This window comes from Nicotiana tabacum, chromosome 10 (genome assembly GCF_000715075.1).
Source record: "Nicotiana tabacum cultivar K326 chromosome 10, ASM71507v2, whole genome shotgun sequence".
Taxonomy (NCBI): domain Eukaryota; kingdom Viridiplantae; phylum Streptophyta; class Magnoliopsida; order Solanales; family Solanaceae; genus Nicotiana; species Nicotiana tabacum.
Genome location: NC_134089.1, coordinates 118,007,109 through 118,025,095, shown reverse-complemented (window position 1 = coordinate 118,025,095; position 17,987 = coordinate 118,007,109). Strand labels below are relative to the sequence as shown.

At 39.8% G+C, this 17,987-nt stretch overlaps 1 protein-coding gene across 3 annotated transcripts; it reads left to right on the top strand.

Moving 5' to 3' along the window:
• The first annotated feature begins 481 nt into the window (after positions 1–481).
• LOC107796802 (ribokinase-like) lies at positions 482–4,192 on the top strand. Of its 3 annotated transcripts, none has more exons than XR_001650512.2 (6): positions 482–1,237; positions 2,210–2,395; positions 2,784–2,979; positions 3,053–3,191; positions 3,676–3,717; positions 3,835–4,192. XR_001650512.2 is itself a non-coding variant. In XM_016619622.2 (4 exons), the coding sequence occupies exons 1-4, from the start codon at positions 527–529 to the stop codon at positions 3,142–3,144; spliced, it is 1,185 nt and encodes a 394-aa protein (XP_016475108.1). In that variant the 5' UTR covers positions 482–526; the 3' UTR covers positions 3,145–3,355. The 3 variants fall into 3 exon arrangements, 1 of the variants encoding a protein (XP_016475108.1); XR_001650511.2 differs by having other exon boundaries at positions 3,668–3,717; XM_016619622.2 differs by lacking the exons at positions 3,676–3,717; positions 3,835–4,192 and having other exon boundaries at positions 3,053–3,355.
• The last annotated feature ends 13,795 nt before the right edge of the window (positions 4,193–17,987 follow it).

Genomic DNA, 17,987 nt, shown 5'->3' with positions numbered 1-17,987 from the left:
CTTTCCACCTTAGATTTACCTGGATGTTTTCTTTTGTATCTCCCATCCCATCCTTTGATTAATCTGGAATTGACCAGTGTAACGTCTATTAACGGAGGAATGGCTCCTTATCTTGTGCAATCACCTAATTAAAAAGTTTAAATCATTTATTAAATTGATCTATTTATTATTTTTGCAACATTTCTTGTTGACTAACTAGTAACTTTAGATCTGCCTCTGATCTGCAATCAGACTGGTAATGACTAGGTTTTGATCGTGAACTCGAGTGTAGCTGAATATGCCTTGTATTGACTAGTGGTGCTAGCCAAAATAGAGGTTTATCTCTAGCCACGTTAACTGAAAGTTCCAATGAGCTTTACTCAAGTATTAGACGGACTGGGCCGAAAGCTTTTGTGTGGAACAGTGAGCCCATCAACAGAGACCGTAGCATCCACGATTCTTAGAGAGCGTGATTTTATCAGAATAAAATAAAATATTATTTGTCACATGTGGCGTCTCCGTCAATAACAAAAACCTGAACAGAAGAATGACTCAAACACTACACGAGAGACACAGTGAAGAAGAAGAAGAAAAAGATATGAGGGGTCTAACAACACCTTTACAATCAAAGCATTGGCACCCAACAGCCCAAAACAACCTCAAAAAATCAGAAAGCAACAATCTTTACAATTACCCTTTTCAGTGTAATGTCAACAATAACAACAACCCCTTATCAAGAAAAGTAAAACCCATATCTTGTTTTGCTTCAGAAAACCCAAATCAACCAATCTTGAAAGAATCAAAGCCACCCCTAGTAGTAGTTGGATCAGCCAATGCAGACATATATGTGGAAATTGAAAGATTACCAAAAGAAGGGGAAACAATCTCAGCCAAAACTGGTCAAACATTGGCAGGTGGAAAAGGTGCAAATCAAGCTGTTTGTGGTGGGAAGCTTTCATACCCAACTTTCTTTATTGGTCAAGTTGGTGAAGATGCACATGGGAAGTTGATTACTGAAGCATTAGAGAATGGTGGGGTGTATTTGGATTACCTCACTACTGTTTCTAATGCTCCTACTGGACATGCTGTTGTGATGCTTCAGTCCGATGGCCAGAATTCAATTATTATTGTTGGTGGTGCCAACATGTCTTGTTGGCCCGAAAATTTATCTGATGAGGATTTGGAGATTGTGAGGAATGCAGGGATTGTATTGCTCCAAAGGGAAATCCCAGATTTTGTTAATATTCAAGTTGCAAAGGTTTGAGCTTTGGATTTATTTATGATTTCTCTAAAGCAAAATATAATTAGTCTGTGGACTCTTAAACTAGGGGTTGATTTAAGTTTCTTCACTATTTCTTAATCTTTATGTTTTTTTATGAAATTGAGGCTATCCTTGATGAATTATTATGTCTGTAAGTAAAGAAAGGTAGATTATAACAATGTGTTTTAGTTGCATCCAAGCTGCAAAGGTGTGACTTTTGGATTTACTTTTGATTTCACTAAGGCTTGATTCGTTTAGGCGAAATTTGATTAGTGTGTGGACTGTCAAACTAATGTTCAATTTATATTTCTTCACTATTTCTCTTAAGCTATCCTAATTTTTATGTTATTTTGCTGAAATGGAGGTTCTCCTTTTGAGGAAATATTATCTCATTTAAGTAAAGAAAGATAGATCATAATAATGTGTTTCCTCACTTACCTTTTTCTTGTCGTAAATTAGAATTCGCCTTGGAGACAAAAAGATCAAGTAGGTGGGATATCCTTACTAATGGTTCCTTTGATGAACTAGGGGACACTGTCAGATTATCAATTTTAATTGTGATTATCATGTATTGAGAAGGGAATGATATATCGTTCTAGTAAATGAAAAAAGAGAAGATTTATTCTCATTCATTTTATGACTCTTTTTTCATTTTGGGACATACTAAAGTACTATTCCATTGATGTATTATTTAATACAACCTTCAAGAGTTCAAATTTATCTAGCTATTCAAATTAATCTCTAATATGGTATTTTCTTTATGAAACTAACTCTTCAAACGTGATTTTAATATTTCTTCTACTACCAGTAATATAATACACTAGGCAATTACTATCTTGAACTCCACGTCTAGTCAAACATCGTCATATATTGAAACAGATGAAGTATATATATATTTTGTGTGTGTGTGTGTGTGTGTGTCAAGTGTCTTTCATTGATATGCTTCTTTAAACGTCTTGGTATCTTCAGGCTGCCAGGAATGCACATGTTCCAGTTATTCTAGATGCTGGTGGCGTGGATTCTCCAATCCCTCTAGAGCTTCTTCGTTTTGTTGACATTTTGAGCCCAAATGAAACCGAGCTGGCTCGCATAACAAAAATGCCAACAGAAAGTTTCGACCAAATCAGCAAGGCAGTGGAGAAGTGCTATGAAATGGTTTGTTTTAACATGCCTATTTTGTTTTTATTGCCTAAAGTTTGCATCCTAAGTCTTAGGACACGTTATTGCAGCGGTTCACTTTGATTTAGACTTTATCAGTAATCCAAAACAACTTGCTAAGTTAAATTTTCCGAGTCTGTGTTGAGGTGTTATGGTTACCCCCTTATTGATGTTGCAAAATGTAAATGTCCTGTTAGTACTTTTGCTAGGTGAGTCTAATTAGCTGATACATGGCTTTTCTTCTCCTCATAAATATGATGGCCTAGCACTTTGTTGTTTGTGTGCTCCGGTTTGGTGCACTTACACAGCAGGACATTCTGTAAATTTGTGGTTATCTCAGTTTTCATTATGTAGGATGATACTTATATTCTGTTTTGTCTCCCAGGGAGTTAACGAAGTTCTTGTTAAGCTTGGTTCCAATGGATCTGCTCTTTTCACCAAAGGAGAGGAACCCTTGCGGCAGCCCATTATAAAAGCTGCAAAAGTCGTTGATACAACTGGAGCTGGTGACACTTTTACATCTGCTTTTGCAGTGGCCTTGGTTGAGGGGAAATCCAAAAAGGAATGTTTGAGATTTGCGGGTATGTATGCTGCTGCTTTCTCCTAGTTTTTGCTTCTTAGCTACCTATTTGACAAAGCCTTCTGCACTTACAGCTGCAGCAGCTTCTCTATGTGTTCAAGTGAAGGGAGCAATCCCAAGCATGCCTGAGAAGAAAGCAGTTTTCAGTCTTCTCCAGTCAGTTTGAAGACCTAGAGTTTCCTTTATTGATGCCCTTGTACATAAAAATAAGAGGTAGTCTTCAGATTCTCTTTTTCCTGCGTAAAACAACATTAGTGGGAGATCAACTGATTGGAATGTATGAGGATTATATTGATTGGTGCTTTACCCTAATCTAGGAGAAAAAAGAAATGATAAGACGGTTGGAAAAGGCAGTCTCCTGGGGAGGAAGTGAACAAGAGAGGAAATTCAAAAGATAACTTGAACGAAGTTTCACATTGACAATTATGTGAAATGATAATGTTTCTTCACAATGTAGGCATATATTTGGGTGCCCAAATAAGTTGAAACTGAAAATTAGAACTTAGAAGAAAGATGAACAACAAATTAAATCTGAACTTTTCTTAAACTCTTGCATTAATGAAATCTGAAGTTGCCTCATCCGTCATATGTGCCTGTTGTATTTGGTTCACTCAAATCTGCAGTTCTGGGTATTGAGACAGAATTTCTTCGCATTAGTAACACGACTTCTTTTGTTTCTTGAAATGAAGTTTCTCAGGTTAATGAGTTGAAGTTCCGGACTTTTTATTTTCATGAAGAGGTGATCAATTACTATCTTTGTGTCTCATTCACTTTTCCTTTTTCATTTGTTCTTTTCTGTGCTAAACATTTTTCCACTTCTCTTCGCCACCATACTTGTGCATCTGATATAATTCAGGACTGCTATGGATCACTGGTTAACTTTGGGAAGGAGCACTAATCTGCATATTTTGCTGCTGATGCCTAATCTGATACTGCTTTGAAATGCTTATTCTACCTTTTGTAAAAAACAAAAGAAAAGAAAACTATCCTTTTCCATGAGTAACTTCAGGTAGCCGGTTAGCATAGCTGTGTCCTCTGTGCCAGGGAACTAACCAAGCAAAGGGCATAGTGTTTATTACTTGAGAGTTTTCATTACTGATTGACAAATTTGAGTGACGTTTGACTGCTGTTGAGGGTTTAAATGAGCTTCATCTTGTTCCCGACTGATTTTGCTAATATTCTTGTGCTTTCGTTTAATTTTGAGTTTGATTTAATCAGATGGTCCAAATAATATGCTATTCTACCAATAGATTTTCATACCTAAAAGGCTAGAAAAAGGAAAATGTGCCTTCACATCAATCTTAGTGCCTTAGGAATTGTAGGCAAACACAGGCTCATTGTTGTATCTCGGACTTTCAGTTTAAAGATTCTTCAGGAACTTAATTTTGAGCTCCCAATCTGTTTCTAACAAGTTAAAATACATTATTACTAGATGATTATGGAGTAATGGAAATCAATTCCTTAGAGCAAGACTTGGTTATTCCTTCGACAATGTTAGCAGCTTATGGGTTTGATGTTCAAATTTATATGCTTCTGCTACCTGTAAAGGCTTCAAAAAATTAAAGAAACGTTATCATAAGTTTGGCACATTCAGATGGTAATGAGATTTCTTTTCTCGAGAGTGTTTTTTGTGTTCCTTGTACCTAAACTTTGGTGGGTAGAGTTAGTCAATATTTGTACGGAAAAGGGCTAAATATATTCCTCTACTTTCAAATATTGTTTATCTGTACCCTTCGTTATATTATTGGGTTATCCATACCCCTACCATCATACTATTGGGTTATCTATACCCCTATTGTCATACTTTGAAACAAAAATACTCCTATTTTTGGATGGAGTGCCACGTGGCAGCAGCAGATTAAAACGACCCATTTTTTTACCCGACCCGTTTTTTTGAAAAAACCCACAACCCGACCCCTATTTTCATTTTTTCCAGTTTTTTTTTTAAATTCAGTTTTTAAAAAACGAAAATATTTTGTTAAAAAACAAAAAATATTTTTTTTCTGTTTTTACAAATTTGTTTTTCCAGTTTTTACAAAACAAAATTCTTTTAAAAAACTAAAAAAATGAAAAAAAAAATATTTTTCAAAAACGAAAATATTTTGTTGAAAATAATTTTTTCAGTTTTTAAAAAACGAAATTATTTTTTTTTTCTGTTTTTACAAAAAAAAAATTCAATGTATACAAATTTGTTTTTTCAGTTTTTACAAAAAAGAAAATCTTTAAAAAAACTGAAAAAAAAACATTTTTCAAAAACGAAAATATTTTGTTGGAAATATTTTTTTCAAGTTTTTTAAAAAAGAAAATATTTTGTTAAAACTGATTTTTTTCCCCAGTTTTTACAGTTATTACAAAAAAATTATTTTCTTAAAAAAACGATTTTTTCCAGTTTTTACAATTTGTTTTGCAAAATCTTTTCAGTATCTACTCAATTTAAAAAAACGAAAATATTTTGCAATTTTTTTTTAAGTTTTACAAAAAGAAAATTCTTTAAAAAACTGAAAAATGAAAATATGGTTCGGGTTGTGGGTTTTTGTAAAACGAGTTGGGTAAAAAAAAAATGGGTCATTTTAATCTGGTGCTGCCACGTAGCACTCCATCCAAAATAGGGGTATCTTTGTTAACGAAGGTAACATATAGTTGATGATATAGTACATAAGCTGGCTGCACCTCTTTCATTCATTCTCATGCCCTCTATTCTGATTAGTTCCTTAAATAATCTGAATTTAGGCGAAGTTTTCTCCAATTTAAGGACGCCTAGAGTGAAATCATGGTCTTGAGTTTCAATCTGATTTTGTAATTGAATTGTTTTGATTAGGTCAATTAGCTTTAACCTATATTATCTCCACCAACTCAATCAACTTTGCTGGACGTCAATATCCTTTTTGGGCCATATCAAAATAAGCTTGGTCACAATATGCCACACCAACAAGTTATATCAGCCCAAATATTTTCTTACCTAAATTTTTCTTCCATTTTTTTTTTTTTTTTTTTTCTGTGGTAAAGGTGACCTGTACATTCGTCCTTCAAGTCTTAAATTGGAATTGCCAAAGCCTAACTTTACACTCGAAGGTCCGAAGTTCCAATTGCCATTCAAACTTAGGCTTTGGCAGTTTCATCTCAAAGTTTAAATCAGGAGCGACTACATGTTAAATATAATTCATAAATTTTAGCCTTTCTTTAAAGAGATTTTTACATTCCTATGCTATATAGTAAATTATATTACCTTCCATGCTTAACTTTTAATATAATTACCTTTTATATACCTAATTATCATTTATGTACATTTTAGGGGTTTTAATGATATTAATTAGTCTCCTAATTTAATTCTACCGTATATTTCCACTCCCCTCAAGTTTCTCTCTCCAAATCTCACCTCCTCACCCACGTATCAAACCACACCCCACGATTTCCTCTTCAATCATGGGCTAACCAGTTTTCGGACTGGTCATTCAAAAATAGCCAGCGTTTGCCAAGTTATTAAAAAATAGTCATTATTGTGCTGCAACAACGACCGGTCCAGCATAATATACTGGAGTTTGATGCACCTGTGTATAAACTTCCAGCATATTATATTGAATCGGTATACTTTGCTGGCCAAATTATGGAGGGGATAATTTGGTAAACATAAATTTTAGTAAGGATTGTCCTAACAAATACTCCATTATTAAGTTGATGCTTCTATGAGACACTGCAAATTTCTACTTCCTCTTCACATCAAAACATCAAGTACGACTTTTACTATTCAAACGAACTCATTTTTCTCATTAATCAGTAAAATAATATTTTATCCAAATTTCGGTCAAATAAGTTACTAAAAGGTAATTCGTGGATATCTTTTAGGTGCTGATAATGGAAAAAATAATAATTTTGGCCTTTCACGTGGTGTTCGGTATTCATATTGGGACCAACAAAATTCGGATTCGTGTTAGGAAAAGGTAAATCACTCCCTAACAAAGATGGCTACATACTCAGGGCTTGAGCGCAAGACCTGTTAACGATAAAGGATTATTTATCACTCCACTACAAATTTTTATCGGTGATAATTAAAATTATTTATGGTTAATGTATGTCAAGTATGTGAACATCATGCCATCTCTAATCTCTTGATTGAGGACTTCTTTCCGGCTTTAACTCGGTTGACTCCACGTGTAGGTACACTGCGGATTTAGCTTAGAGTTAAATGTACACCTATTGTTTACCAAAAAAAATACTACTAATTGATATAACAATATATCTAACACCTAACCTATAAATTTGTATCATTCTCACCTCTTTAAATTCATGAAGACATTGAGGCAATATGAGATGTACCAAAGCCGCTCAATTGCAGAAAATTAAGTGATAGATTAGCGGTTGCTTCTGTTTTTGCTTGTCGTGTCATTCTATAAAGGGCAAATGCAATGATTTGGCTAATAAAACACAAAGTGAATAACGTGCTCTTTTTTGGTTTGTTATTGGCAACGGTGGAAAAAGGGAAAGAAAGACGCCAAACTTTTGAATTGGAGTTAAAAAACAAGTCCAAAATATCAGTCGTAAAGCCTTGGGAAAGGTCCAATTAACTCACGCAAGGAGGACCTTTTGGTTGGAATATTACGAACAGTTCAGTGGACTCGATAATCAAATCCATAACGGGAAAATTTTGTTGAAAAACTGTGTCCTTTTTTGTTTAAAAAGTTGTGCAAATACAACGGCAGCCTATTTGGAGAAATTCTGTTTTTCCCAGGTAAGACGGGTCAAACGAATACTCCCTTCGAGTTTAATTGGTTTTTTGTGTGGATATTTTTATATATATTAAGAAATTTATCTTTTAATATTAATTAATAATAAAATTAATCAGATTAACTTTAATTTATTCAATTAAAATATAATAAATACTCTTAGGCTTTTTACTTTAGGGCAATTTGGAAAAAAATGAAGTTAATTTCTTTTTGATATTTAAATAATCACATGTGATGGACAACAAAAAAATCGCCAAAAATCAATTAAAATAGACCGGAGAGAGAAATTTTAACTGAATATTAATTTGAAGTGCATTTGAGTAATTACATTGACAGCGTAATAATCTTTTTTACATAATTAGTGTAGTTCAAGACCCTACTTGTAAGATTTTATTGGATATGTTATTGTAGTATAGTGTTATATGTTTTAACAGTTTGCTTACTGTATGAGTCCAAATTTGAACAACCACGACCATCGACGAGTACGACGAATGACGAGGTCCTCGTAACTCGACGTCCTGCGGAGGACGACCTTAAGGCAAACAAGAGATTGTACGATCCTTGTAATAATACAGGCCCATTAAGGGATAATATTCCTTCGAATATTCCTTATAACTTGTTTTTTTATAGCTTAGAAGGGTTTCACTCCTTACAAAGATAGCGAACAACAACTTTGTAAGTGGGCACTTCTGGTCTGATTCATAATACTTGTTATAAATTTACTTACAAAAACGAGTGAGAAGATTTATTGTAAAAGAATAGTTGATCTAGATAGATAAACAAGTCTTGTTATCCTTATTCTCCTTATCCATCTTTCGTTCTAGAGATTATTATATTTAGCTAAGATTTACCCCTTCATTTTCTTTGATTGATTTGTTCAAAAAAGTTTCGATATCTTTTGAGTCAAACAATTTGGCGCCGTCTGTGGGGATTTCTATAGCTGAAATGATAGTTTCATCTAGATTCTTGAAAGAAATAATCACCTCTCTTTAGCTTCACAAAGGCCAACAATGGCAGGGAAGGGAGAAGCAAGGCTAGAGGCAATAGTAGGGGTCACGAACAACCTCCTGAATTCCCTCAACGAAGCCAGTGGAGAAGACAACAAAAACGCAACGCCAAGTGCTACACCTGAGAGAGAGATCTCACCCCCCCTCCCGCACGAGGGTTTAACGGTCTTGCGCGAGAGGGAAACCTCAACATCCGCAGTAGGAGAAGCATCACAGCCCATGAAAAGGCTATTAGAAGAATGGTTGACAAACACCTTGAGAAACATGCTCCAGAAACCCGTTCAAAGAGATATCGAAGACACATTACTCGTAGAAATCGCAGTTGTTGCCGATGAGCCAGACACTACACAAACAGGTAACACCCATACTGTTGTTGATGCAGGCAACGATACACTTACAACCATCTTAAAGAAAATGGAAGAGATGAAAAATGAGAACAAAACACTCCGCGACCAGATGAAGGAACATCAGGAAAGGGTTGATAAAATACCAAGCGCTCAGAAGTTGTTACCAAAATGTGATGTGGGCCGATTCGTCGAACAACCATATAGCAAAGGGGCAGCTCCCCACTCCATCCCAAAAACTTTCAAACTTCCGCCATATCTGAAAATATATGATGGCACCACGGACCCGGAGGATCACCTAATCTATTACGTCACTGCAGTAAAATGTAATGATCTATCGAAAGAACAGGTGTCGTCGGAACTGCTAAAAAAGTTCGGCGAAACTTTGACAGGGGGAGCGCTGATATGGTATTCCCAACTACCAATGCGATCAATATCAACGTTCGAAGAAATGGAAGATAAGATCGTCACCGCTCATGCGGGAGCGAAAAAGGCAGAGGCCGGAGTAAATGATATCTTCGCCGTCAAGCAAACGACATGCGAGGGACTTCGGGATTTCCTAGACCAATTCAATAGGGTAAGGATGAGCCTACCGAACGTGTCAGAAGGAATGGCGGTAGCAGCCTTTCAAAATAGGTTAAACAGAAACGGGTCAAAAGCAACCAAAAAACTGCTAAGTAGACTCATGAAGTACCCCTCCACCACGTGGGAAGAGATCCATAATGCCTACTGCGCCGAAGTGAGGGCAGATGAGGATGATCTGAATGGCCCGATCCAGCGACTAACTTCGGTACAAATCGAGACAAGGAGAGATCGCTGCAACGACAACCAAAGGGATCAGCTACCACGTTTCAACCAAGAAAGACACCAAACCTATGTCCGAACATCCAACCCACCTCCTCCACGACATACAGATGTCGCGCCTCGACACATCGCACCACCCCGAAGCGAAAGAGGTATGCCTCCACTGTTATCTGCTCATAACTTTTGTGTTTCTCCTTCAGAAATAGTGTACGCACTGGAAAAGCTCGACATAAAGGTGCAATGGCTACAAAAGATGAAATCAGATCCTAGCACTAGGAGATCGAACGTTCTATGTGAATTCCACCAGGAAAGGGGACACAAGACCAAGGACTGCATAGGTCTGCGATAGGAAGTGGTAAGAATGTTGAACCAGGGATACCTGAAAGAACTGCTGAGTGACCGAGGACGGGCCAACTTCGCTCGTGGATACGATCAACCTCAAGGACCTCCAAAACCACTATCGTCCGCTTGTACTATACAGATGATCATTGGTGGCGACGACGATACGACAATCAACCATGTGAAATTCACCACCACATACAAACTCAAACGGATGGTCGCCCACGAACAGTATGATGACCTCGAAGACAGTATCATCTTCGATAAGTCGGATACCAACGGTTTGTCTTTCCCTCACTATGATGCTTTGGTTATAACTTTATGCATCGTGGATACTGACATAAAAGAATAATGGTGGATGACGGAAGCGGTGTGTGTATTATTCACCCACGAGTTCTCATGTAGATGAGGCTCGAGGATAAAATAATACCGCATTGCATAACACTAACGGGTTTTAATAATGCAGTGGAACGAACCTCTGGAGAGATAGTGCTACCCGTCCTGGCAGGAGGAGTCACCCTAGAGACGACATTCCACGTCATGAACTAGGAAATAGCCTACAATGCCATCATAGGACGTCCATGGATATACGCCATGCGAGCCATCCCGTCAAGTTTCTATCAAGTAATCAAATTTCCTACCCATGGGGGATATTCAGCATCCGAGGCGAGTCACGCACCGCCCAAGAATGCTACCGGATCGCCCAAGATTACACACACACCAAAAAACTAAAGGGGGAAAGTGTGGAGGCATAACAATTAGCTATGTCGGGAACCAAAACCGACGTACAAGTAGAGGCCATCAAAAACCCGGATGTCGTAGAAGCTTGCAAGGCAACTATAGAAGATCTTGATCTCGTCCAACTGGACAACACCGATAGCATGAAAAAGGCTTATGTCGGACACAACCTCTCAGAACCATGTAAATATCGTGAGTTTTTAACTAACAACGCCGATTTGTTTGCCTTTTCCCACTCAAGTATGCCAGGAATCCCATGGGATATCGCCACACGTAGGCTGAATGTCGATCCTCTTTACCCGCCAGTACGACAAATGAGGAGAAAGTTCAATGCCACCATCAATGAGGCAGTCAGCGAATAGGTTGATAAATTACTCGCTAACGGTTCCATCAGAGAGTCGAAATACCCCAATGGGTCGCCAATGTAGTCATGGTCAAAAAGAAGAACGGAAAATGGGGGATGTGTGTCGATTTCATCGACCTGAACAAAGCATGCACGAAAGATTCCTTTCCGTTACCACACATTGACCAACTCATCGACGCAACATCGGGGCACGAACTACTGAGCTTTTTGGATGCATACTCTGGTTACAACCAAATTCTAATGGCTGAAAAAGATCAAGAAAAGACCACTTTCATCACTCATCGAGGAACGTACTGCAACAAGGTAATGCCATTTGGACTCAAGAACGCAGGGACAATGTGTCAAAGGTTAGTCACCAAGATGTTCAAAGAACAACTCGGTAAGACCATAGAGGTTACATCGATGACATGCTAGTGAATTCAAAAAAGAAAGAGGATCACATTGGCCATCTGAAGGAAGCCTTCGAGATATTGAGGCAATACGGGATGAAGCTGAATCCCAAAAAATGTGCCTTTGGCGTAACTTCAGGAAAATTCCTTGGATTTCTAGTGTCATAGAGGGGTATCGAGGTCAACCCGGATCAGATCAGGGCCATTGAAGGAATACCGGAGATACTGACCAACAAGAAGTAAGTGCAAAAATTAATAGGCCGAATAGCCGCCCTATCGAGGTTCATTTCACGATTATCGGATAGATGCCATAAATTCTTCAATGTGCTAAGGAGGGACCACGGACTGCAATGGAATGCAGAATACGTCGATGCCCTGAGGAAGCTGAAAGCGTATCTATGCTCGCCACCGCTACTCGTCAAGTCAGACCCGGGTGAATGCCTATTGGTTTACCTAGCAGTCTCCAAAGTCGTAGTAAATGCAGTATTAATCCGTGAAAACAAAGGTACGCAATCTCTAATTTACTATATTAGCAAAACCTTAATTGATGCCGAAACAAGGTACCCTCACCTTGAAAAACTAGCTTTGCCATTAGTCGTAGCTTCGCGAAAGCTTAGACCATATTTTCAATGTCACCCCATAAAAGTGGTGACAACTTTCCCCATGCGGGGCATCCTATACAAACCCGAATTATCGGGTAGATTGGCCAAATGGGCCATAGAATTAAGCGAGCAAGACATAACATACTAACCGGGAACTTCTATTAACTCGTCGCTGATTTCAGCACGAAAATATTGCCTAAAGTAGAGTAGGAGGCGCTCCGCGCTTCCACACATACTGACCTCTGGGTCCTCTACACCGACGACGTATCTAATACCTCAGGATTGGGACTGGGACTCATCCTCAAAGTTCCTATGGGTGAAGTAATTCGCCAGTCCATATGATGCCCCGAGATGACTAACAACCAGGCCGAGTATGACGCTGTGATTGCAGGATTGAAATTAACCCTCAAATATGGCGCTCGACGACTCGTCCTCCATTGTGACTCTCAACTCATGGTAAACCAAGTCACCGGGACTTTTCAAATCAAATAACAGAGCCTACAAAAGTACCAGTCAGAAATTCACAAGCTGCTGCCAGAATTCGATGAATGCCGCCTTGACCAAATACCCAGGGCGCAGAGTATCGAAGCAGACGGCCTCGCCAAGATAGAAGTAGTCATCAAAAATATCAACAAGGAAAACGTGGTCACCCTTCTCCATTCCGCAATAGACCACGTCGGGGTACACTCTGTATACCTAACTTGGGACTGGCGCAACCGCCTCGTAGCATATTTGCAGGATGGAATGCTCCTACAAGATAATAAAGAAGCCAAAAAGCTTCAAATACATGCAGCCAGATACAGCCTCATAAATGGTGATCTCTACAAGAGAACGTTCGGCGACCCCCTGGCCAAATGTCTCGGGCCAAACCAAACAAGGCGAGTACTAGAAGAAGTACATGAGGGGCACTGCGGCACCCACACGGAAAACCCCGCCCTCGTCCGATGCCTCATCCGTGCCGGACACTACTAGCCTACCATGAAAAAAGAAGCCACGGACTACGTCAGGAAATGTGAACAGTGTCAAAAGTACGCCCCTATGATAAATCAAGTAGGGGAACTCCTTCATTCCATCGCTTCACTATGGCCATTCATAAAGTGGGGGATAGATATTGTCGGACCCCTCCCAGCAAGACGAGGTAAGGTATGTTTCCTTTTGGTTTTAACTGATTACTTTTCTAAATGGGTGGAAGCAGGTGCATACACTCAGATACGTGAGCAAGAGGTCATCGTGTTCATATTTTAAAATACAATATTCCATTTCGGCATCCCCAAAGAAATCAATTGCGACAACGGACCTTAGTTCGTCGGAAAGAAAATGGCCGAGTTTTTCGAAAAATGGCACATCAAACGAATACTTTCCATGCCATATCATCTCGCCGCCAATGGTCAAGACGAATCCTCCAATAAAGTAATACTGAATATATTGAAAAAGAAGCTCGAGGACGCCAAAGGGCTATAGCCTGAACTTCTACTGGAAGTATTATGGACATACCGCACTACACCAAAAACCAGTACAGGCGAGATGCCATAGTCACTAGTCTACGGGACTAATGCAGTTATACCCGTCAAGATCGGAGAGCCTAGCTTGAGATACTCCAATGAGAGCGGACCAAAAAATGACGAAAATAGGCTACAAGATTTGGATTAAGTCGAAGAATGAAGAGACATGGACCACATAAAAATGGTAGCCCAAAAGCAACAAGTAGAAAGGTATTACAACAAAAAGGCCAAAGTGCGACCGCTCAAGGTCGGAGATTACGTCCTTAAAGCTAAAACACAAGCAGCGAAGGACCCTAGTGAGGGAAAACTGGGAACAAGCTGGGACGGACCATACAAAATCATGGCAGAAACAAACAAAGGAGCATTCTAGTTAGAGACAATGGAAGGAAGACTACTCCAAAACAACTAGAATGTCGTCCATCTCAAATACTTCCACTTTTGAAAGGATGCGCCACCTAAGTCATACTCTTTTTCCCTCATCCGGGTTTTGTCCCAATCGGGTTTTCCTGGTGAGTTTTTTAATGAGGCGGCAAGGGGGACGTCTCGAGGTTCGAAGTATTGTTCATTACCCCGCCCATCGACATGGTCTCCGGACCGAAGTAATGAAGGGATTGGATATAAATAATAAAATCTCCATTGTATGTACAAAGTCGACATGTGATTCTTACAAGAATATAATTAAATCTCCATCGTATGAATAAAGTCGACATATATCTTCCTACGAGAATATGATCAAACCTCCACTATGAAATGGCCAAGGCCATCGACGACAATATGAGTTCGACCTTGTTCGAACCACGACGGGATCCTACTTCGATGATAGAAGCAACATCCCAATGGCCAAGGCCATTGATGACAATATGAGTTTGACCTCGTTCGTACCACGAGATCCTACTTCGACGACAGATCGAAGCAACATCCCAAAGGCCAAGGCCATCGATGACAATATGAGTTCGACCTCGTTTGAACTACGATGGGATTCTACTTCGATGATAGTTCGAAGCAACATCCCAATGGACAAGGCCATCGACGACAATATGAGTTCGACATCATTCGAACCACGACGGGATCCTACTTCGACGACAGATCAAAGCAACATCCCAATGGCCAAGGCCATCGATGACAATATGAGTTCGACCTCATTCAAGCCACAACGAGATCCTACTTCAACGACAGATTGAAGCAACATCCCAATGGCCAAGGCCATCGATAACAATATGAGTTCGACCTTGTTCGAACAACGACATGATCCTACTTCGATGATAGTTCGAAGCAATATCCCAATGGCTAAGGCCAACGACGACAATATGAGTTTGACCTCGTTCAAACCACGACGGGATCCTACTTCGATGACAGATCGAATCAATATCCCAATGGCCAAGGCCATCGATGACAATATGAGTTCGACCTCGTTCGAACTACGATGGGATCCTACTTCAATGATAGTTCAAAGCAACATACCAATGGCCAAGGACATCGACAAAAATATGAGTTCGACCTCGTTCGAACTATGACAGGATCCTACTTTGATGATAGTTCGAAGCAACATCCTAATGGCCAAGTCCATCGATGAAAATATGAGTTCGACCTTGTTCGAACCACGACGGAATCCTACTTCAATGACAGATCCAAGCAACATCCCAATGGCCAAGGCCATCGACGAAAATATGAGTTCGACCTCGTTCGAACTACGACGAGATCATACTTTGATGATAGTTCAAAGAAACATCCCAATGACCAAGGCCATCGACGAAAAAATGAATAGACCTCGTCCAAAAAAGCTAAATTGACTTAACAGCTCAACAGGTATCCCGGATACCATAGACATTGCAAAGAACACCAACGAATCGACAAAATAAATTCTACATTACATCAAAATGTTATTTACACCTATCCTTACAAACGGCATCAAGAATGCCCACTACAAAAGCCCCCAAAACAAAAGTAAATACAAAAAAAAGATTACACATCATCCTCGATGGGGTAAGCATCTTCGTACCAAGAGTTCAAAGCAAGACAGTTCGCATCATCGGAGTTGATGTCGTCCCCATTAGGTGTAAGAGGGTCGTACCCGCATGCCTCATGAGCTGCACGAGCTTCGGTATGTACGGCCTGAAGTTCCGCTTCAGTTGCCCTCCCCTAGGCATGGAAAGCCTTGCACATGTCAAGCCGGGCCTCAGCAAGGACCCACAACTCATATAAACGATGAGGCACGACCGGATCGGCCGAAGCACGAGACGTAGAAGGTTGAGAGCGTCGACTTGCATCCTCCACTCTCAGCGAGGCCACTTGTCCATTCAGCGTAGATAGCTCCGCCTCGAACTCCTTAATACGCCCTTCAAGCCCCTTGACCTTAAGCTTAGAGGCTTCCTTCTCCTCAGTAAACTCTGACCTACAAACATTAAGGGTATTCTCCAAGGCCGCCATGCCAAAATAATGGCTGTCGGCTTATCAACACCGACGTTCAGTTCGCCCTTAAGCCCATCAATCTCTACATCCTTCGCATTCAATTCAGCGGTCAAACTGGCCACCTTCGCTTGTAAGTTCGGCATTCTCGGCCATCTCCCCCCTGTTCAACTCAAGCTCGTCCTCCTTCACCTTAAGGGAGGCCTCATGTTCACTATTACGGGAAACAACCTTCATAAGCTCCTCATTCCGTTCCCTCAGCTCTTTAATCTTGCACTCTAGTTGGTCCTACCTCTGTTCGAGCCCTTCGCGAAACAATTGAAATTCAGGTTCCTGATTATAAATATCGGCCATCGCGGGGTGCTTAGCACGATACTGTTGATACTTGGATGACATTTTCCCGTAGATGGTCGTCCTCTTCTTCTCCCGACGCTCACGCTTGGGTATCCATGATGAGGGTCTAGCACAAAAGAAAAAGAAAAGTTAAAAACAAAATACAGGTCGACAATCGCCACACAACCCCAATGACGAAAAGGAAAAAGAAAGGCACCTACCCGTAAAGCCATACCGGCAACTGATAACACAACTCCATGTAACTCATCACCCTAAGCACCTCATTTTTAGGGGCAACACATAAAGGAGTTAAAACAGACACCACTTCCTCACAGTTCAACAACAAGTTGTTGTCCTCCGGGATGACTATGTGACGATCAGACCCTTCCGCTCTGACCTCCATGTGAGTATGGAGACCTACGAACTCGTTAACATCCTCCAGGTCGACATCTAAACCTGATCCTTCGCCCTCGACATGATGGCCTCCAACATTGGACGATGTGATTTAAGAAGTCTTAAGTGAAACGACAATAGGAAAAGTAAAGGATAACACGCCCTGTTTTTTTTACAGTAAAGTAGTGGTCATCTTTAGTCACGTTTAATGCAATTATGGTGTGGCAAAAAAGTAAAAAGAGGAAAGGGGATAACACACACGAGGGCTACATAATAACATAGGCGAGTGAAGGTTATTTTTGCAATTGACAAAATAAAAAGCAAATTTTATTCAAGGGCACTTAAGTTCATTTCCCGGTCTGTCATAGTTCTTTCTAATGATTGCAACTTTGTTTGCATACACTTAATTTTACAGTTTTAATATAAGTTTATGGATAGGGTAAAATATGTTCATATTTAATGATCGCATGAGAAAGCGATACGTGGAGCCGAAGACAGAAGATAGTCGGGGCCGAAGGCAACGATCTCGTTTGTTATCGGAGAGAATGGCATTCATAAAGGCGAAATAAATGGCTGTCACCTAGTAGCATTCAATGAAGAATATTCTATAACATTAAATGCACGGTCTGTTGCAGAGAATATTGCATTCACTGTCTACTATTACACATTGCAGAGAATATTGCATTCACTGTGTAATTGAATTGGTCCATGTATCTGTATACGGTGAAATCGGGGGACCAATTTCTCGTTGATAAGGTACTTCAGGATATCACTGCAGAGGATCGAGACCATGGACCAGGTATCTCCCTCAGGATCTATCGACACCCAGCCTGGGGATAATGTTGGCCGGAACGCCAATGGGCATAAGAGGCTTCCGAAGAATGCATCCAGGGCCAATTAAGTCTGCCAGGCTAATCTAACGCTGGTCTACGTCTACATCATGAAACTAGTTAGCTGTCCCATCCCGCTTCCTTTATCATTTAATGTATCTTGTACTATGTTTGGATTCCCCCTCTTATATAAGGGGGATCGTTGGCACTTTGTAAGCACGTTGCTCCAACTATTCT